This window comes from Nesoenas mayeri (assembly GCF_963082525.1).
Source record: "Nesoenas mayeri genome assembly, chromosome: 13".
In the NCBI taxonomy this organism is placed as follows: Eukaryota; Metazoa; Chordata; class Aves; order Columbiformes; family Columbidae; genus Nesoenas; species Nesoenas mayeri.
Window position 1 is genome coordinate 15,951,959 of NC_137550.1, and position 17,107 is coordinate 15,969,065.

A 17,107-nucleotide genomic window follows, 5' to 3' on the forward strand; every position below is an offset into this window, starting at 1 on the left:
TGTGCTACAAAGTAATAAGCAAGGAATTTCTGTTACAAATCCACATCCAAATCCATATGTATGTGTACACGCACACACAGTGTGTGCTTGCTTCAATATTGTATGTAGTGGAGTTTCTCCTGAACTCAAAGCAAAAAAGTGTATTAATACCCAAGTCAGAATGCTCACCAGCCCCATTTTTGCTATCTCTGAAGTTGTACTCACAAAACTAATAATTTGATTTAGACAGCATTAAGTACTGATAAAAATACAATGAAAGCATTTCTTCCAAAGTAGCTAAAAACTTGTCAGTTTATCTAACCTGTTATAATGGAAGAACATAATAAAATCTGTGACATTAAAAAAGCATAGATATTAAGGTCTAGATTCAATTTCTCAGATCTTGTTTCTTTAAGAGGAATGAAGATCTCCATCTTTATTCCTAAAAAAAGCCCCCACATTGATATCAACAGACCCATCTCTGTCTTTCAAAGGATGCAATTTTTAAATGAGACAATATATTCACACAGAGACTATTTAAATGACAAAAATTTCAAAGACCATATAAAAAAAGGTGCCATTGAGCTATAAGAAGCAAGCTGTGAAAGTTGCCACCAACACTATCAACAAAAAGGCTGTAAGCTAAACCAGAATGACTAAAAAAATAAACATGAAATAAAATAAAAAGCACACATACTGGACCCAACCTGGCCATCCAAACTCAGCGTGAACTGTTTACACTGTTTGCTAAATATGGGAAGAGTGATTCATCCTTTGAAAGGAACCAAAGAGCCCAGCTGAGACCAGTGACCATGGTCTGGGAGAACATGGTCCACATGGGAAACATCATCCCTGGCTTTCCCTGTGATCGCTGCTCTCAAAGAGCCAACAGGCATCCTATGGCCACAGATACTCACTGCATGCAGAGCAGAATATTCTGCCTGCACACTGTCAAATACTTCACTTGAGACCTGCTGCAGCTCCTGACATGGAGGTTAAGTGCTATGCAAATGCCTCGCTTGAGCACTTAGGACTTTGCTGCCCTTGGATCTTGTACCGATGGAGCTTGCATTTAGCCCTTCACTTGCACGCTCCCCTCACTGCTGAACTATTGATATTGCTCCAAACATCGTGAAGCATAGGACACGAATGACAGCCTTGTCAGCTCTGGCAATTTTATATGAAGCTTGGTGTCCTTCTGAAATCCCAGCTGCAGAAATCAAGAGATTACATCACTGTCCCAGTTTATCACTATTAAAAACATATGTGTCATTTCTGTCCCTTGGCATCCTTGAAAAATGCCTGAAAACGTGTAATGAAATCAAGCTCAGTATCCAGAAGGCAATATAAGAACTAAAAAAGTTTATTATGAAAACCCAACCCAACCCAACCCAACCAACCAAAACACACACACACACACGCACAAAAATCCAAAGCAAAAAACCACCCCAAACCAACCAACCAAAAACCAAAAAACCAAAATCAAAACAAAGAAACAAACAACCCATGATTTGAAGCCAATCTTGTAATTTTTGGTGCTTGTTCATGACTTTCAATGCCTGAAGCAGGCAGCGTTAAGAGCAGACATAGCAAATGCCCAAGCAAACACACGATGCTTCCCCATGGACCGAAACAAACAATCTCATCTGATTAACTCCGCTGGAAGTAATATTTTAAGGGGTAAAATGATTCCACAAAGATGACATGTTGGCATTTGAAATGAGACGAGTATAGTGCCTGTAAAAGTGCAATAATCCTTAATAACTAACCCCAAAGAGGCATCATCCCCAGGGATAAGACGGTAATTCACTCTCCATATTTAATTCGTTTCTAAGCTGCTTTGGAAACAAGACTGCTAAATAGTAAGTTGGCTTGTGATCCTAGACTTGACTGCTGGACTTACTATAATCACACCATTGATTCCGCATACATTTCAAACTAAGTCACAGGATACGAAATCAGGTGGGCTAATTCCTTAAGCTGTTTAAGGAAAAGATTTTGAACACAGGGTAAATTTAGAGATAGTCTGTTTACTGCAAGCTACAGGCAAAAGGTAACACTTTGTCTTCACTGATTGACTGCAGCTAGTGAATAGTCTTGTGGCTGAAGATTGTATTTCAAGACATATCATATCTATCTATATCTAAATGTTGGGAAGTCTAGGATTTCAGTCTACTGTAAAGGAACAAGTGACAACAATGCACTTAATTAGCCTAAATAGTTACTGAATTTCATTAGTGAGATCTTGCAAAAAGAATGGAAAACTCTGGCTTATGACAAAACCACCCCAATGCTACTTCATCTCAAGTACTCACCCTCTTAAAAAATAAAATATTTCAAGTGTTTTGTTTCCTTTTTCTTTAAAACAAATAAACAAACAACCCAACAACCACCTTTCATCTACATTTCCAAATAGTTCTCACTGCTGTGATTTTATTAATTAGCTACCGGGGCCAGAATCAGGGTGACCAATGCAGTCAGGTTCACGTTTCAGCCACATTACCCCAACCCTCGGAGAACAGATAAGGGTGTATCGACCACTTCAGGAGCAGGAATGTGCAGATAACACAGGATGTGCATGTCCTGCAAATGCCCTTTGCAGATTACACTAAACTGGATGATTTCTCTGATGAAGCACCTTGGCTACATTTACAATACAGTCTCATGGAACAAAATATTAGAAATCATTGACTTTTAAGAAAAGGTAGTACCACAGGGAGCTAATATAAAACAGCTACAGTAATGTTTGTCTTAAATGTGCACTGGGCAGAGTCCTTAAACTGTTCTTATTGCAAATATCCAAGGCCTGCTCTAAAAATCATAACAGTCTGAACCTTTTAAATGCAAATTTGTCCTGTTTATCTGGTTACAACCCAGTGAGTAGAATCCAATAACTCACCAGATTAAAGGATATACAGGATTATATAGCAGAAGGTAATTGCAATTAACTAATATCTGGATGGCATTTAATACACATATTGTGTTATTTCAATGAGATGAGACAGAATAATATTTACATTGCTATGAGTATTTTCTGTTTATAGAAATTGAATTTACAGTTCAGTAAGGTGTGCAGGCGTTATATCAAGAATGAGATGAGACCATTTAAAGTCTTGTGAATTATTGATATAAATTCATTTTGTTTTGTTTCATGCACCAGCGCTTCTTGCAGTGGCACCAGAAGCGCAGTGCAGTTTATAACAGGGGAAAAAAAGAAGAGGAAAGAGCAAATGTGAAATGGTGTAATTTATTCACAATTGCTTTGAAAGTCTATCTGCATTGTCTCATTATTATTCACGCATTAGAGGAATGGTCCAAAACATGACAGCACGGGCAAACAGATGCAGACCTTGGTAAATAGGTAAACTGACCGAAGTATTCATGGCCATTATTAAACAAATATTATATTGCTTGTGGGTAAATCTGGTGATTTTATTTAATTTGACATTGTTTTCAAGATAGCAAGATAATACTGTACGTTTCTAACGCTCTGAAATGAACAAAACAGGTGAAAATTGATGCCACATGGAATTATAATGTCTCAACAGTAGCTGGTTAGTTAAACTTGTAGAGAGTTTCATGAAGAATCTGCATACACTTATTAATGGACTTTTACATACAATATCAATGCTTAGAGTGTAGCGGTCCTGTTAAAATCTGCTTTCACTGAGTCACTATGCAAAGAGAGATTGTTCTATGAAGAAAAATCTTGGATGAGTACAACTGAAAGAAAATTCACAGATTTAGTATAGGAATGATAGATAAGACTATGAAAGCTAATATTTTGAAATTGCCTAAAAACTGCAATAAATTCTGCTGCCTACTGAAATTATTAAGCCAACAATAAACAGGAAGAATGGAATATCAAAACCTCACTGCATAGTGTGTCATCATTCTTTAATGAGGCATTCCTTCAACTTTTTACCTCTTAACACCTTTGGTGATCTTACATAATGTACCTGTAAGATATTCAATGTTCTCTTTTAGAGATTAAGCCTATAGGAAGTATGAAATCTTAGGAATGTACAGTGTCAGGTAATGATGCCAGAATTAAGCATCAAAAAGCTTGGGTCAGGTTCAGAAGATGATTTTGAATGAATAGCTATAACTTCTACTAATTTATTTCAGAAGGGATTTCTCATATATACCCTCAAATATTTAAGACGCTTTGTACTACTTCTCAGGAATCCATATCTTCTCAAAGTGCTTTTTTGTTTTCACTTGAAGGCAGCATGGACTTAAAACAATACTGCAGGGAATGTACCGTTCCATAAAGCACAAAAGGATGGCAGGATCCAGGAGACACAAGGCATAGAAAATTGTTGAAAATGATTAGATGGTACAACACATACTGCTCTTGAGTCAAAAGTTCCATTTAGGGTGACTTCTACTTCCAACAGATAGGATATTAAAAAAGGCAATAAAAATGAAGTTACATGAATAAACTTCCAGAAATGAGTGGAGTTCCACCAGTGATCGTCTCTGCGCTGGTAGAGGTAGAAGAATGGGGATGTTATGAACAGGGCAGCAGTCACTACAACAAATGAGCCTCAATGCGGAGCCAGTGGAGTCCTTGGCGAACGTAACGAACCAGATTGGTCATACTGCTGTGTTGTGTTAAGGGTCCCATCACTGAGTCCAGGTCTACAAAGAATTCTGCAATAAACAAGAAACATAAGTCATTTTTTCAGGCAGTGGTACAGAAATATGTGCATTACCCTGGTTTCCCACTCAGTAGCAGAAGTGCAATTAGTGAGTTCTCAAGACATGGTGCACATGGTCAGTAGGAAAGAATTTAAACAAAAGCAACAATATATTTAAACAGACCAAATTAAATTATCTATGCTGGAAGTCAACCACAACATGGTACGAGTGGTCGCCAATAGTCTTCTTTTAGCTCTGATGATCTGCATTTTCAGTTTTTGAGTCTAGGTTTGCTGACTACATGATTTAAATAGCTGGCAATGAACCGTGGCATTTCCTTTTCCATGCTGTACCCTCTCCTGGGCATGAAGAGCTAGTCTGGATCTTGCAGAAGACCTTGCTTGCTCTTTTTCCCACCCTCCAATTTCTGTAACTGCCATTGCAGCCATTTGGGCTCTCTGCTCATCTTGCTACAGCTGCAGGACTCAGAGGATGTGTGTGGGGTGGGAGAGAGAAGGAAGAGGAGAGAGGCAACACAGCAGGAAAATAGCATCTAGGACATGGGAACCTGTAAGGATAAAGAAACGATGGATAAGGCCACTGGGATGAGAAGGGTTCAGAGGACATCACTAATCAGAGAGCCACCTTTAGGAAGTAACACACTAGTTTGCTTTATGCCATGTGTTAGATGCTCTCTGGGTGAAAGACTGACCTTGTTAGGGCCAACAGACCTTTCCTAATTGCTTTCAGTGGAGAGCTGGATTGCGTCCTCTACTCTCCCACCGCTTGTCTTTGTGCTCACTGGGATACAGGCATTCCCACATATAGAACACTTACACTATTTTTAGGCGAGCGTGAGCCCACACATGGTTAAATGCCCCTCAGAGCTCAGATAACAACCAATGATCCCAATAAGTGGTGGCTGAGCCCTCACATTTCCACCCTACCTAAAATCCAGTGCGTGGCACTCAGCCAGCAAACACACTGTATTGGCTGCAGTTTGGGAGAGCAGATGCTGGGTACAAAATCATTATCGGTACTTTCTTCAGCAACTAAGTGCTGCTTTGAGGTTTTCTATCCAAGTATTGACAGCCTGACCCTGGGCAGCTCGGGAGCTACTGCAGTATCACAGCACAAGGTGATTTGGCTGGAGGCAAGCACAACGAAAGCTCGGGGGTTAAGATGCTGCAGCCAGCAGTTACTTTTAATCTTCCTTCCTCTGTCTTTTATTCCCCTCCTCCAGTGTAAAATCAATACATTTTAGAAGTGAAATAATGCAGTGTCTTGCTTGCATTCCAGCAATCTCATTCTAGGCTCAAGTAAGTAATAATTGCTTTAAACACTGAGAATTCACCTTAAAGTCTAATTTCAGTTTAACATTTCTTGAAAAAGCTACAAGCACTGAAGCCATTTATTAAATTTATACATAAAAGATCAGGCCTTTGTCACTACAGAGCTGATAGTTTTCTATACTGTAAAGTGCTGCTATCTTTGGAAGCTTAAAAAAAATGATCTGATTTTGTAATTTCAGGTGAGAGTTTGAACAGCTCTCTATGTGATTCAACACAAACCGGCCCATGGGTTGGCTTTGGGAAGTTTGCAGTTTAGCTCAGCCTGCTGCAAATGCAGAGTTTATGACAAACTCCGTCCATTCTCCCATACACTCTAAACTCACAGACCAGGGCTGCTTTGACCAGGGGTACACGGCACTATGGTCCCGCTTTCCTTTTCAAACCTGATCAGCTTGGCGGGTCACAGTTCCGCTGTTCTCCCTCTTGCTACGCCTTTTTATTTTAATGACGCATCTTTTGTCAGGCTGACAAGAAAGGCTTCTGCCTCTTTCTCTGAGCCAGCTGGAGATGGGTCAAGTCCAAACTGGAGTGTGCAGGCATCCTCAGAGGAGCATAAAACCTAAGCAGACAGTCGTGGACAAAGGGAGGCTGCACAACCCCTACAACATGGAAGAAATCCCTGGTATCTGCATGGGCATGAGCTAAGAAACACCTATGACAGCTTCAAGACCCAGAGGTAAAGGCTGTTAGAGACTGCAACAATAGGGCCACATTTTTATACCCATCTCTATTATCTCACCAGGGACATGTCCTTGGGCAGGACACACCCTGTGATTCAGAAGACAACAGAAACAATGAGAGCTGACCACAAAAAGAAAAAAAAGAAGAAAGTAGTGACTGGATCTGCTGGATCTGTGGTGCATTTTTTTAAAAAAAAGAAGAAAATTCATTTTTTATCCTAATTGTGGGTTTCTGTGTGGGTTTGGGTCCGTTTCCTTGTTTTTTGAGACAATTCTTTTGGGAACAAGGGAAAAAAATAATGTCATTTTTTTATGGCAAATTGACTGCTCAAACTCCCGAGAGGCCAAGAGACCTGTCCTTCCGCTGGGACTGAGGGCAGAGTCTGGGCTTTGCATCCGCCCTGTTTGCTGTCACGGGGCATTTCTGAACTCACAGTCCACACCCCAGCGTACCAGAGCTTGGGCTCTGCAACAGTCGGTCCAGCTGTGGGCAAAGGGATGAGTCCTGTCCCAGGCAGCAAGATATAGGTGTTTTCAATTACTGGAGAGGTGCAGATGACATCTACTGAAATAATTACAGCGAGGTTTCATGAAACACTGTAACATTTCTCATGTCAAAGTGTCTTTAACATATCCCTCTGTAAATGGATTCCATCACGTGACATGACAAAGACCTTCAGAGTACCACAGCAGTTCTTATATACTTTTTTTGTTACATGATTAATTTTTAAAATTGCAGTTCAATGGTATTTAAGCATGCAACTTTAAATTTATTATTTAATTAGAAATGAGGTATCTTCCTAGACAAAATTCAAAGAGAGATGCTATAGCATGTGTGAAACTCTGATCTCTCTCCATTGGTTTAAAATACTTAAATGAAATTTGAAGTAACATGAACTTTCCATTCCCTGTAATGGCTGCAGTTTGTAAAACAACGTGTGAAAGAACAGAGCACAACCCTAGATGTCTTGCTTATGTGAGAAACCCTTACTCATGCATCCAGTTCCGCCAAAGTCAAAGGAACTGCTCATCTGAATAAAGATTATTCCTACATGGCTTTGCAGAATTGGGTTTATTTGATCGTAAATCAAAACAAGAACAAAGAAGAGTGTAGGGGGGCAAAAATGCAGAAAGAGACTCAGCAGGTTTCTTCTCATCTAGCTCAAGGACTGATAACAGCAGTGGCTGGGTACATTTTCTGTCTGCTGGCTGAATGCCTGAGCTATTTTGATTCAATACTAAGTAGAACATTTAACAACTCCACAACACACAGGGCTAATTACAAGATTATCGCCATCTCTTTCTCCTATCAGAGCATCCTTCCGCATCCCCACTGTAACATTCTGCTGTACATTTGACAGGGAATCACTTTCGCATTTTGTGAAAATGGATGCAGCTATGGAAAAAATCCAAAATGACTGCACTGCTACTAAATTAACCAATGTGAACAAAGACAAGAAGCAGTGGGGAGGACTGGACAGAACTTCTATTATTGTTCCTCATCCAGGGATAGATCATTATGACCAACCATTCAGACATAAAACTCTATAAATCTCAAGCTTAGTTTCTCTAAATCACTGGAAATTTGCCACTGACATTAATGGGAGTAAGATCAAACTGCATACAGTGAGCACATTTGTCAGGAAAAGTCAGCCATCTGAAATCTCAGTGTAATTTAGAGAATGAGCCAATTCATGACGAGAGTATTTCCCAGTTAGACTCTGCACCTCCAGTGTCAAAGAAAGCTTTGTCAATGATTTGTGTAAGCCCAAAGCGGGAATCTGAATAATTACATTATCATGTGGAAGTTCACAGCTGGCCAACAACAGGCCAAAATTGTCCTTTAGTTAGATCTCAGCCACTCCATTATATTCGATATCAGCCAGTCACAAACTGCTTGCCAAAACTCCTTTGAAACGACTGTGGTAAAGAGTTACATTTTGTTGTTAGGAATAAACAAGCAGATTTTCAATCCAGCCATAGGAGAATCAAGGTCATGGCTTTCAGTGGACATCTCCTAATTGGATTCCCTGCATAAACATAACACCTGATGTTTGCTTATTATCCTAGCTAGCATTTTAATAATCTTAAACCAGTTGACAGAGCCGTCTGAAAATAACCTCAGTGCTCTACAAGAAGCTGAAACTGTGAAAGAATTTGCAGACTCAAAAGCTCTCATCACTTGGGGCCCATGTTTGCTAAATTTTTTGCCAGCTGCTCTGATAACCCCATGTTCAGCGTGTGTTACACATTCCCCCTCTGTGCTTGACAAGAGAAGATATGCATTGGCTACAGTGACCAGTGAGCAGATTTGGTCTGCGTGCTCAAGCTGTCACAGTTGTGTTCTTCGATGAGGTAGTTCTGGGTCCAATTCCCAACAACGTCTACAAGAATGGAAAGAAAGCTCAAGCTGATGAGCCACAGGGGACAGGGAAGAAGCTGAGTGAGGCACCTTTGTTCTCCTTAGTCAGCTTGTCAGCCATGTCCCAGTGCTCGTAGCTCCGCAGGACGTTGTTGGTGATGTTGACGTGGCTGGCAGCCATGTGGTGGATGCGCTGAGGGATAGTGATGGTCCCCGCCGAGGAGGAGCTGGCGGTGCCCGCGCTGCTTCCAGCAGAGTTGACGGGAGACGGGCTCAGGGACATGGGCGATGGTGTTTCTGTGCTCCTGTGAGAGGTAAAGGGAGAGTGAGTCCCCTTCACACACACCACTTCATGACTATCCTAAATACACTTGAAAAATTAGCTCCACACCCTAGTCAGGGGAGAATGTGCAGTAGTATCTCCTGGTTTTATGAGAAAGCAGAGCTTATAAACTGGGAATGATTGAAAATAAAAAGAGATTTAATTCTTCCTATAAATGAACCTGTTATTAAAGAAAAAAAAAATCTATCATAAAAATAGAGCAATCTTTCAGAGAAAGAAGTATCTCATAGCTGTAATGATTTTTCTACCTGCTGCCAGAAGCTGCAATGGCAGTTAGAAAACACTCAATGTGCAATATTGGCTTATTATCAAGGCATTTTGTGGAAAACACAATGACAGCTTGCTCCAAATACAGTCACCACAATAAGTAAAGTGCAAGTCTTAAAAGCACCCTGCAGAGCAGTATTAGGAGCTGAGGGTACTGTAGGATTATGAATACCTCTATAGGATTCTTTAAGACTGGCTATGGAGATTTGTTTCTAATTGCCTACAGTTCACCTGCACAGTTTTGTATAGAGCAGTGTTTTAAGTTACCTACTTAGTGCAGCACTAATGTTCTAATATGGATTTTCCTTTAATTCTAACACCAGCAATTTGGAATCACCTGCTGGCTGCAGGCAGTGTGGAGGTCAGCACATCAAGTTCATGTTTATTGCTATGCAGTGCTCAACGCTCACATAGAGCTACTCTCTTTGAAAATTTGTCTCAGTGAATAAGATTAAGAGTTCCAAAAATGTCTTCTCTTGCCTCCATTTGGAACCACTTACCTAAACAAATGCATTCGATTTGCTGTGGAATACGCTTGAAAGGCAAGACCAAGATGCTCCTGGCACTCTCTGTGTGAAGCAAAGACACCAAAACTCTCCGGACAGGGATGCTGCAGCCCCTCTCTACAGGCGGCTGCTGATGCGTCGTGCTGTGCGACAGCATCGAGCACTCAGCCTCATCACGGGCCTGATCCAAACCCAGGGCACAAAGGCTCCTCCTCTTGGGTTTACAAGCCACCATCAATGGTCCTGAACACGCAGCGTGGGCACAGACCTGCTGTGCTGGTGCCCTGCAGGTGCTGCAGGACAGGTTGCTGCCACGGCACGGCCTTGGGCTAGAAGGCATTTGCAGCAACAGCTTTTGCTGCAGGTTTTCCAGCAGTGCCCTGCTATTGCCCATGCTCAACAACAGGCTCCTCAAGATGCGATAGATTGTTTTTCCAGAGCTAGAGACGGTGTTAATCCAGCAGTGAGTACTTTTTGACACAACTTATGTGTTATAGTGTAACCATGTCCTACGGCAGAAATGTTTTATTTTTAAGTCTCAAAACATCCTGGTTATTTGACATGCCACAGTGTCTTTAATGCACAGAAGAGCTGAACTATACTAGATTAGGTCTGGGAGCAGTTAAAAACCATAAGCATCTGCAGGGACCAGGAGCATTTTGTTAGAGCCACTTACAACAAGCTGACGCACTTCTGCCAAATAAAGCACATTGTTCATTGGATTTACCCTGTTGTGCACAGCCATTATTACTGTGGTGAGTCTATTAAATCTCTCTATTTTGTGCTTTCTGTCGCTAAAGGTGGGAAACATTTCTGTAATGAAACCAGGGAAAATTTGTTTCATTGCCAGCCTGGAACTCAGGCCAACTTTGTAGAGGTTCACAACCCTTTCAAAATGAAGTGGTCAGAAATTCCAGTAAGCCAAGCCGAGATTTTTGATGATTTGAGATCTACTTCATGGCAATGGATAAGTTTTGCTTTGTTAAAAGAAAGGTCTAAGAATACCCTGCTGTGTCTCCATTCTGAACCAGGCTGCCAATCTGTCTCCAGTGGTACCACACCCTGATGGTGTTTGGTCTCCCCTCTGTGGTGTGCGACTCCTCTTCCCATCTGGTACAAATTGAGATGAGAATAAGAGGAAACCGTGGAGCCAGAAGCCCCGGGGAAGGGGGGAAGGCAGAGCACATGCTGCCAGTGGCAGCACCAGGCCCATGACAATCCTTGGGGCCAACAGGAGACATCTGAGATACATGGCAACTCTGAGCCAGCTGGAGAGCTTTTCTTCCTTCTGAGACTCCAGACAGAGGGGACCAAAGACCTGAGTGTGGACTGTGCTATTTGTGAGTCATAATAACACCATTATAACACGGCCTTGTCATATTCAGTTATTCTTCCACATCAAGTACTTCCTTCTCCGAACAAAAGAGAGAGATGTGCACTTTCAGAGCTTTAGTTCCTTATTTCCAAAGTTAGTGGGAAGAGACCGATCAGCTGGGTGTTCTGTTAGAAGTGATGCTGACCCGAATGCTGGGTTGCTGCTGCCTATATTGTGGCTGGACAATAATTTTCTTCCCCTCAAGTCAAAACCCACTGATTTTAAATCCTGGACACCTAACCACCTCCTTGAAATATCAAGGGAGATGTCATCACCTGCAGCGCACACACTTCATAGGGGTCTATTATAGGACAGGAATAAAAGTGTAGCTTCTGTTCCATGACATTTTTAGGTATGAGTCACTTCCTTAGAGACCAAAAGAGCTGTAATGCTCCAGTGGTCTATTTAGGCACTAAAGCTTCATGTAGACCTTACTGCATTTTTACTGCAATACAAGGTTTCACTGACATTTAAATGCCTTGAAAAACTGGCATATATTGAATAATTCAAATTAGTGGATGTTCTTCCAATGTTAAATTATCTTTCTGGGTTTTGTTTAAAATGATTTTGTATTTCATCACTTCAGTTTGTGTTATAATCTATACTGAAATATCTTTATACCCACACACATCCAAAATAACTTCATGGATTTAGTGTATGTGTGTATACGCTCACCAAAATATTTTGAATTATCTAAGACAATACTTTCCTTTAAGCAAAATGTTGTCATTTTTGATTTTGCACAGTCTATTGGAAAACTTCAATTCTTTGTGTGCTAAACTTCAATCCATTTTATTACTTTGTTTCTTTATGTGGTTCCTCAGAAATGTCTAGCAGTCTTTTCTTCTTATGAACCACCAGAAAGAGATCATTAGCAATAATAATTTTCACCTAGAATTCAGCCTACTCAAATAAAGAAGGAAAGAAAGGTAAAGTCCTTCACCTTTGTTTTAGCTCTATCTCTATGTGTGGCCAGCAGCAGGAGGAATATGTCAGGTGGCAAAAGACATTGCAAGATAAAGGCAAGGCTGCAGAAGCAATGCACCTCCATTGAACAGCAGATCTTAATTGCATTATCCCGACTTCCTATCTGGGGTGAAGGTGTTTTAACGTTAGAATAAAGCCACTGATAATTGGTTGACTAAGTGCCTTCACATTTTCACCACTATTACACCTTCAGCACTTACCATATATCAATGAAATATTCATTGGTCTTTCATTACTGAACGAATCATTGAAAAATCATTGCAATGAAGGTTAACTTTACTTTGGCTTCCTGAAATGACATGGTACTTGCTAGCTAATTAACAGATATTTTTATGGCCTTCATTTGGCTCGAGAAGCAAACCATCAAAGAATTCAGCATGGATTTTTGCACAAAGATGAAGGTTTCAGCTCTTCCTTCCCACCCACACCAGATGGCTCACATGGGTACCTGATTCAGTCCAGTGGGAGCCCCTCACCCCCACAAGCCCAAGGCAGCTGTAAGATCAGTTCTGTAGCTCAGATGAACATTTTCTACCTACTATGTATTTGGAATGTACCTGTAGCTCCAAAACCACTGAGTCGTGTCGTGTCCTGTCCTGTGCCTTTAGAGACACCAAAACTTTCCCCCCCTGCCTCTTAGAACCACTTGTTCCCAGACAGAAGCACTCAGCAGAAAATACTCACTTTCCATTGCCGCCCCAAGGTGAGGGGGCCTGTGAGGCTTTTGAAGAGTTCTGTAAGTACAAAACCAAAATGTAAATAAAGGCGACACAAGTACATGAATACTGATGACAGCAAGGCTCCACACTCCCTGTTTTTGTTGCAAGAGCTATAGCGTACGTAGCGGAACAGCTCTGCACATCAGTCCCATAATTAAATGGCTGGTGGGTGATTGGTAGGTTCCAACCAGTAGCTTGAAACTCACTTGATGAAAGACAGAATACAGTAAATTTCCAGTAAAAGCAGAAGTAGTTCACAAAAAAGTGGTTTAATTGCTAGTGAAACATTTTCTACGAAGTAATTTCTTCAGAGTGCAAATGACTTATCTTTAGGGGGACTTGCAATCGTTTAGTAAGAAACAAAAAGAATTTGGGTTGACGCCTTAACAAAATTAATCCCTCCCAAGTTGCCAGGGTAGGTGGCTTGGGATTCAGATAGCAGTAGAAATAAAACTTCTAGTAAGGATCTGCTTAAACGCCCTTGTTTTTATGTATTTTATTTGCACAAATTGACTTTCCTTACCTGCTTACTCATTCTGCCTTTCACGTCTGTGTAGCACTTTGTACAACCCTGTACAAAAAGATTGCCCAGCAAGAATAAAGCCCAGATTTTTCCAGTTTTGCTCAGACTGGGTGGTACCTTACTTAGTTCCCATAAAAAGTGATAGGATCAGGGCTGCAGCTATGTTTGCTTTCTGAAAACAATCACTCTGAGCTCCCTTGCAGAGGAGTCAGCATGCACAGTGAAAATTCAATCCAATTTGACAAGTTCTCTGCAAAGTATTACCATCGCTATTACAAGATTCATCTGGTTACTGTAATTGCTATTTTGCATCTGAGGCATAGAGGTTCAGTGAAGCACAGAGCGGTCCAGGGCATGGCCCAAGGTCACATAGATGCCTCTGGGACCAAAATCCTACTCTTGGCTTCTAAAACACAGCTCAACTTGCCAAACAATATTGACCAAAGCTGAAAACACTGACCAAATCACAATACTGGCTTTACCTGTGTGTGCTTATACAGCACAACACCGTGTTTCATTAAAGACGTGAGCATGAAATGGAGTGTTTTGCAGTACAGAGCATACGTAGTACATATTATATTTATGCCACCCATGCATACGTAAGAAGGAGGGAAATCCTAAACTCCCCTGAAAAGTCTTCGGGGATGAAGAAGCAGCTTCAAGGTTAGTTTCAACTGCCTGGGGATTGTTTCCGACAGTATCTGGAGACAAACACTAGATCTCTCAAGATTAAGAAGACATCTTGATTGGGGATACTTACTTGATAATGAAAACACTTGAAATACTTTTTTACCAATGACTAGCGACAACACATTTTCAAAACCATAAAAATCTTCCTCAAACTTTTAGGTGAATTACATCAAAGGATGCCACTTTTGCTAATCTAAAAAGTTTTATTTAAATTTTTAAAATACTATCATTTTAGTTATATTTTACTCCACATCGTCTCTAAATTTTAAAACTGCTTTTATGGTTAAATGGTTATTTTTTTGTTTTGAATTGTCAAAAATATAAATTTGAAACTTTTAATTGGAAATTAATCAGAACCAGTTCTGTCCACAAACGGTTTCAATTTGGACAAAGCAGCATTTCTGAGGAAAAGTATGAAAAACAATTCTGCCAAAAAATTCCTCTCCAGCTCTGCTGCAAGCAGTGGGCTGCTTGTCACACTTAAAACTGTGCAAAATTTTGAATAACAACCCTATTCAAATAGTTAATCTGTTTCATTTGTATTACAGATTCTTGCTAGTGAACCCAGAAAACATTGTGCAATAACACAACACTAATGTGCAGTTAATAGCTCCCCTTCTTTTCTTTTCCCATCCTATGCCTTTACTACGAAAAGATCCTGAACGTAGAATCTGCACACACTCAAACACTACTTCTAGTTACAGTGCTCATAGCACATAGACAGTACCATTAGCTGAAATACTCAGCTCCAACTGGATGCCTAAAACCAGCATTCCTGATTTGTCTATTTGATTACATTTTAAATTTATTTCTCTTATTTTTATTTAGGTTAAAAGACATTTTCTCTGTGCAGGTGCAGTAAAATGGTCTTATGCTGGGAGTAGTAATATGTTATTCGTTGGACCTATTTGCAAAGTTAGAGAAAGTGACTTTTAGGGGTGAAAGAATCCCCCCTGCCTCCTTTATCATTATTATTTTTTAAAAAAGAATTCATTACTTTCTACAGAAAAAGTTTATAAAATGTTTTGTCTAATAACCTGACTTTAAGAGACAATCTACATTCACCCCGGAAAAAACTGAAGTGGATGGAGTACATTTCATGAAAATGCTGAGGCTATGAATGTGTCTAGTTCAAATGTAATTTGTTGTGCAAATCCCTGACTGAAAACGCTGTTGAGTACAACAAAGGCACTCCTAAGGGCTCCAGAAGAGCCTCAATTTAAGCAGAAGATCAGGAGTAATATTACTGAAGTTAACAGAGGGACACACACACACACACACACAGAGGACACTGGGGACGTCAAGACTAAGTGGTGGTTGTCAGTGTGATAGTTGTGGGGGTTTACAGCAGAAGGATCATTTTGGCACCATTTACACGAAAATATTAAAACTGCGGCGTTAAACATTTTACCGGTTTGCAGTACTAATATGTCAAAGCCTGGAACAAATTCACAGAGGCTGAAAAAAAACCCAACAAAAAAAGACTGATGGGCTGACAAACCAGTATAATTACATAATTACAGAATAATATGTAGTAATAAAGCACAAGAATTAATGTGTGCTTCAAACAGCATTAACCAGTAAAATATAAACATCAAAACCTTGGCAGAGCTGAAGAAACATTCTGTTTCGCTATTAATTTAGGAATGGTGAGGACTTGTCATTGTTACACTGGGTAAACAGCGTTTGACAAGGTAAAGGAAAACATCATCGAGTCATGACAACCAGCTGATTCCACTCCATTCAAGGCAACGGCAATCTTTCAACATGCGGATAAGGCAATTTGAAGTTCCACAGAAATAAAAGGAGAAATCTCTGAATGTGCAAAAAGCTTGAGCAAATATCGTCGAATTTAAAATCTAAATTTAACGAACTAAAGCCTAAATAATTGCTTTATTATGGTTCATTGGAGGTCAGTTCATAACCACCTGCGTATTGAAACCTTGAAAGAATCAGTTTCCTTTACAGAAACTTGTATAAACACTACATGGTGCTGAGAATAATGTTATTTTAGTAGAATTACTGAGTATGGTCCTTTGAATCAAGTGACTAATCCAAAAATCCCCCAAATCACTTCTGTCCCCACCCCCAGACAGTCATCCTGCCTGCATTTCCCAGGGGAGAGGTTAAACGTGGGACTTTTAAGTACTGCAGTTATACTTGTGAGAGCTCTCAGTGCTGGTATGAATTTCATTTCATATCAATAAATTAAATGGAATAAAGATTACCTTAAAATATTCCATCAGAGATCTGGAGTACTTCATAGCATGGTCCTTCTTTAGTTTAAACATTCTCAAGTAGAGAAGTGATAAGCATCGGTAGCTGTGGTAATTAGGAAAGGATTATGTTAATTCTATTGCTTAATGAAACCTATAGACTGTGAAAAAAAATATGCTGACCTATATTTTGCAGTTTCTGTTCTAAGGTTAGATTTTGAAATGTAAGCAAATGGAGAAAGAAAAAAAAAAAGTGGTCAAAAGCATTAAAATCCCATCTTGATAAGAGTATAAATTAGAAGAATAAATGTTTAGTCAGCTGCTGAAGAAATCCATTAGTTATCCTTTAATAGTTTAATGGAAAACAAGAATAATGATCTTCTGTAAGCTGCTTAAGTAATTCAGTACTTTTAAAGTCCTCCTTAAGATTTTAGCTGCTTGTCTCATTGTCGCAATGGGACTTA

At 40.0% G+C, this 17,107-nt stretch overlaps 1 protein-coding gene across 1 annotated transcript in view; it reads right to left on the reverse strand.

Annotated features, from left to right (window-relative positions):
• Nucleotides 1-4,513: 4,513 nt before the first annotated feature.
• AFF2 (ALF transcription elongation factor 2) overlaps nt 4,514-17,107 on the reverse strand; it is a gene marked incomplete at its 3' end in the record, with an annotated part of 325,091 nt that continues 312,497 nt past the window's right edge. The window contains exons 18-22 of the mRNA XM_080352396.1: nt 16,656-16,749; nt 13,738-13,785; nt 13,180-13,229; nt 9,108-9,322; nt 4,514-4,635 (exon numbers count right to left, since the gene is read on the reverse strand). Of these exons, the coding sequence (XP_080208522.1) occupies nt 4,514-4,635; nt 9,108-9,322; nt 13,180-13,229; nt 13,738-13,785; nt 16,656-16,749 (529 nt within the window). The remainder of the gene's footprint in view (nt 4,636-9,107; nt 9,323-13,179; nt 13,230-13,737; nt 13,786-16,655; nt 16,750-17,107) is intronic.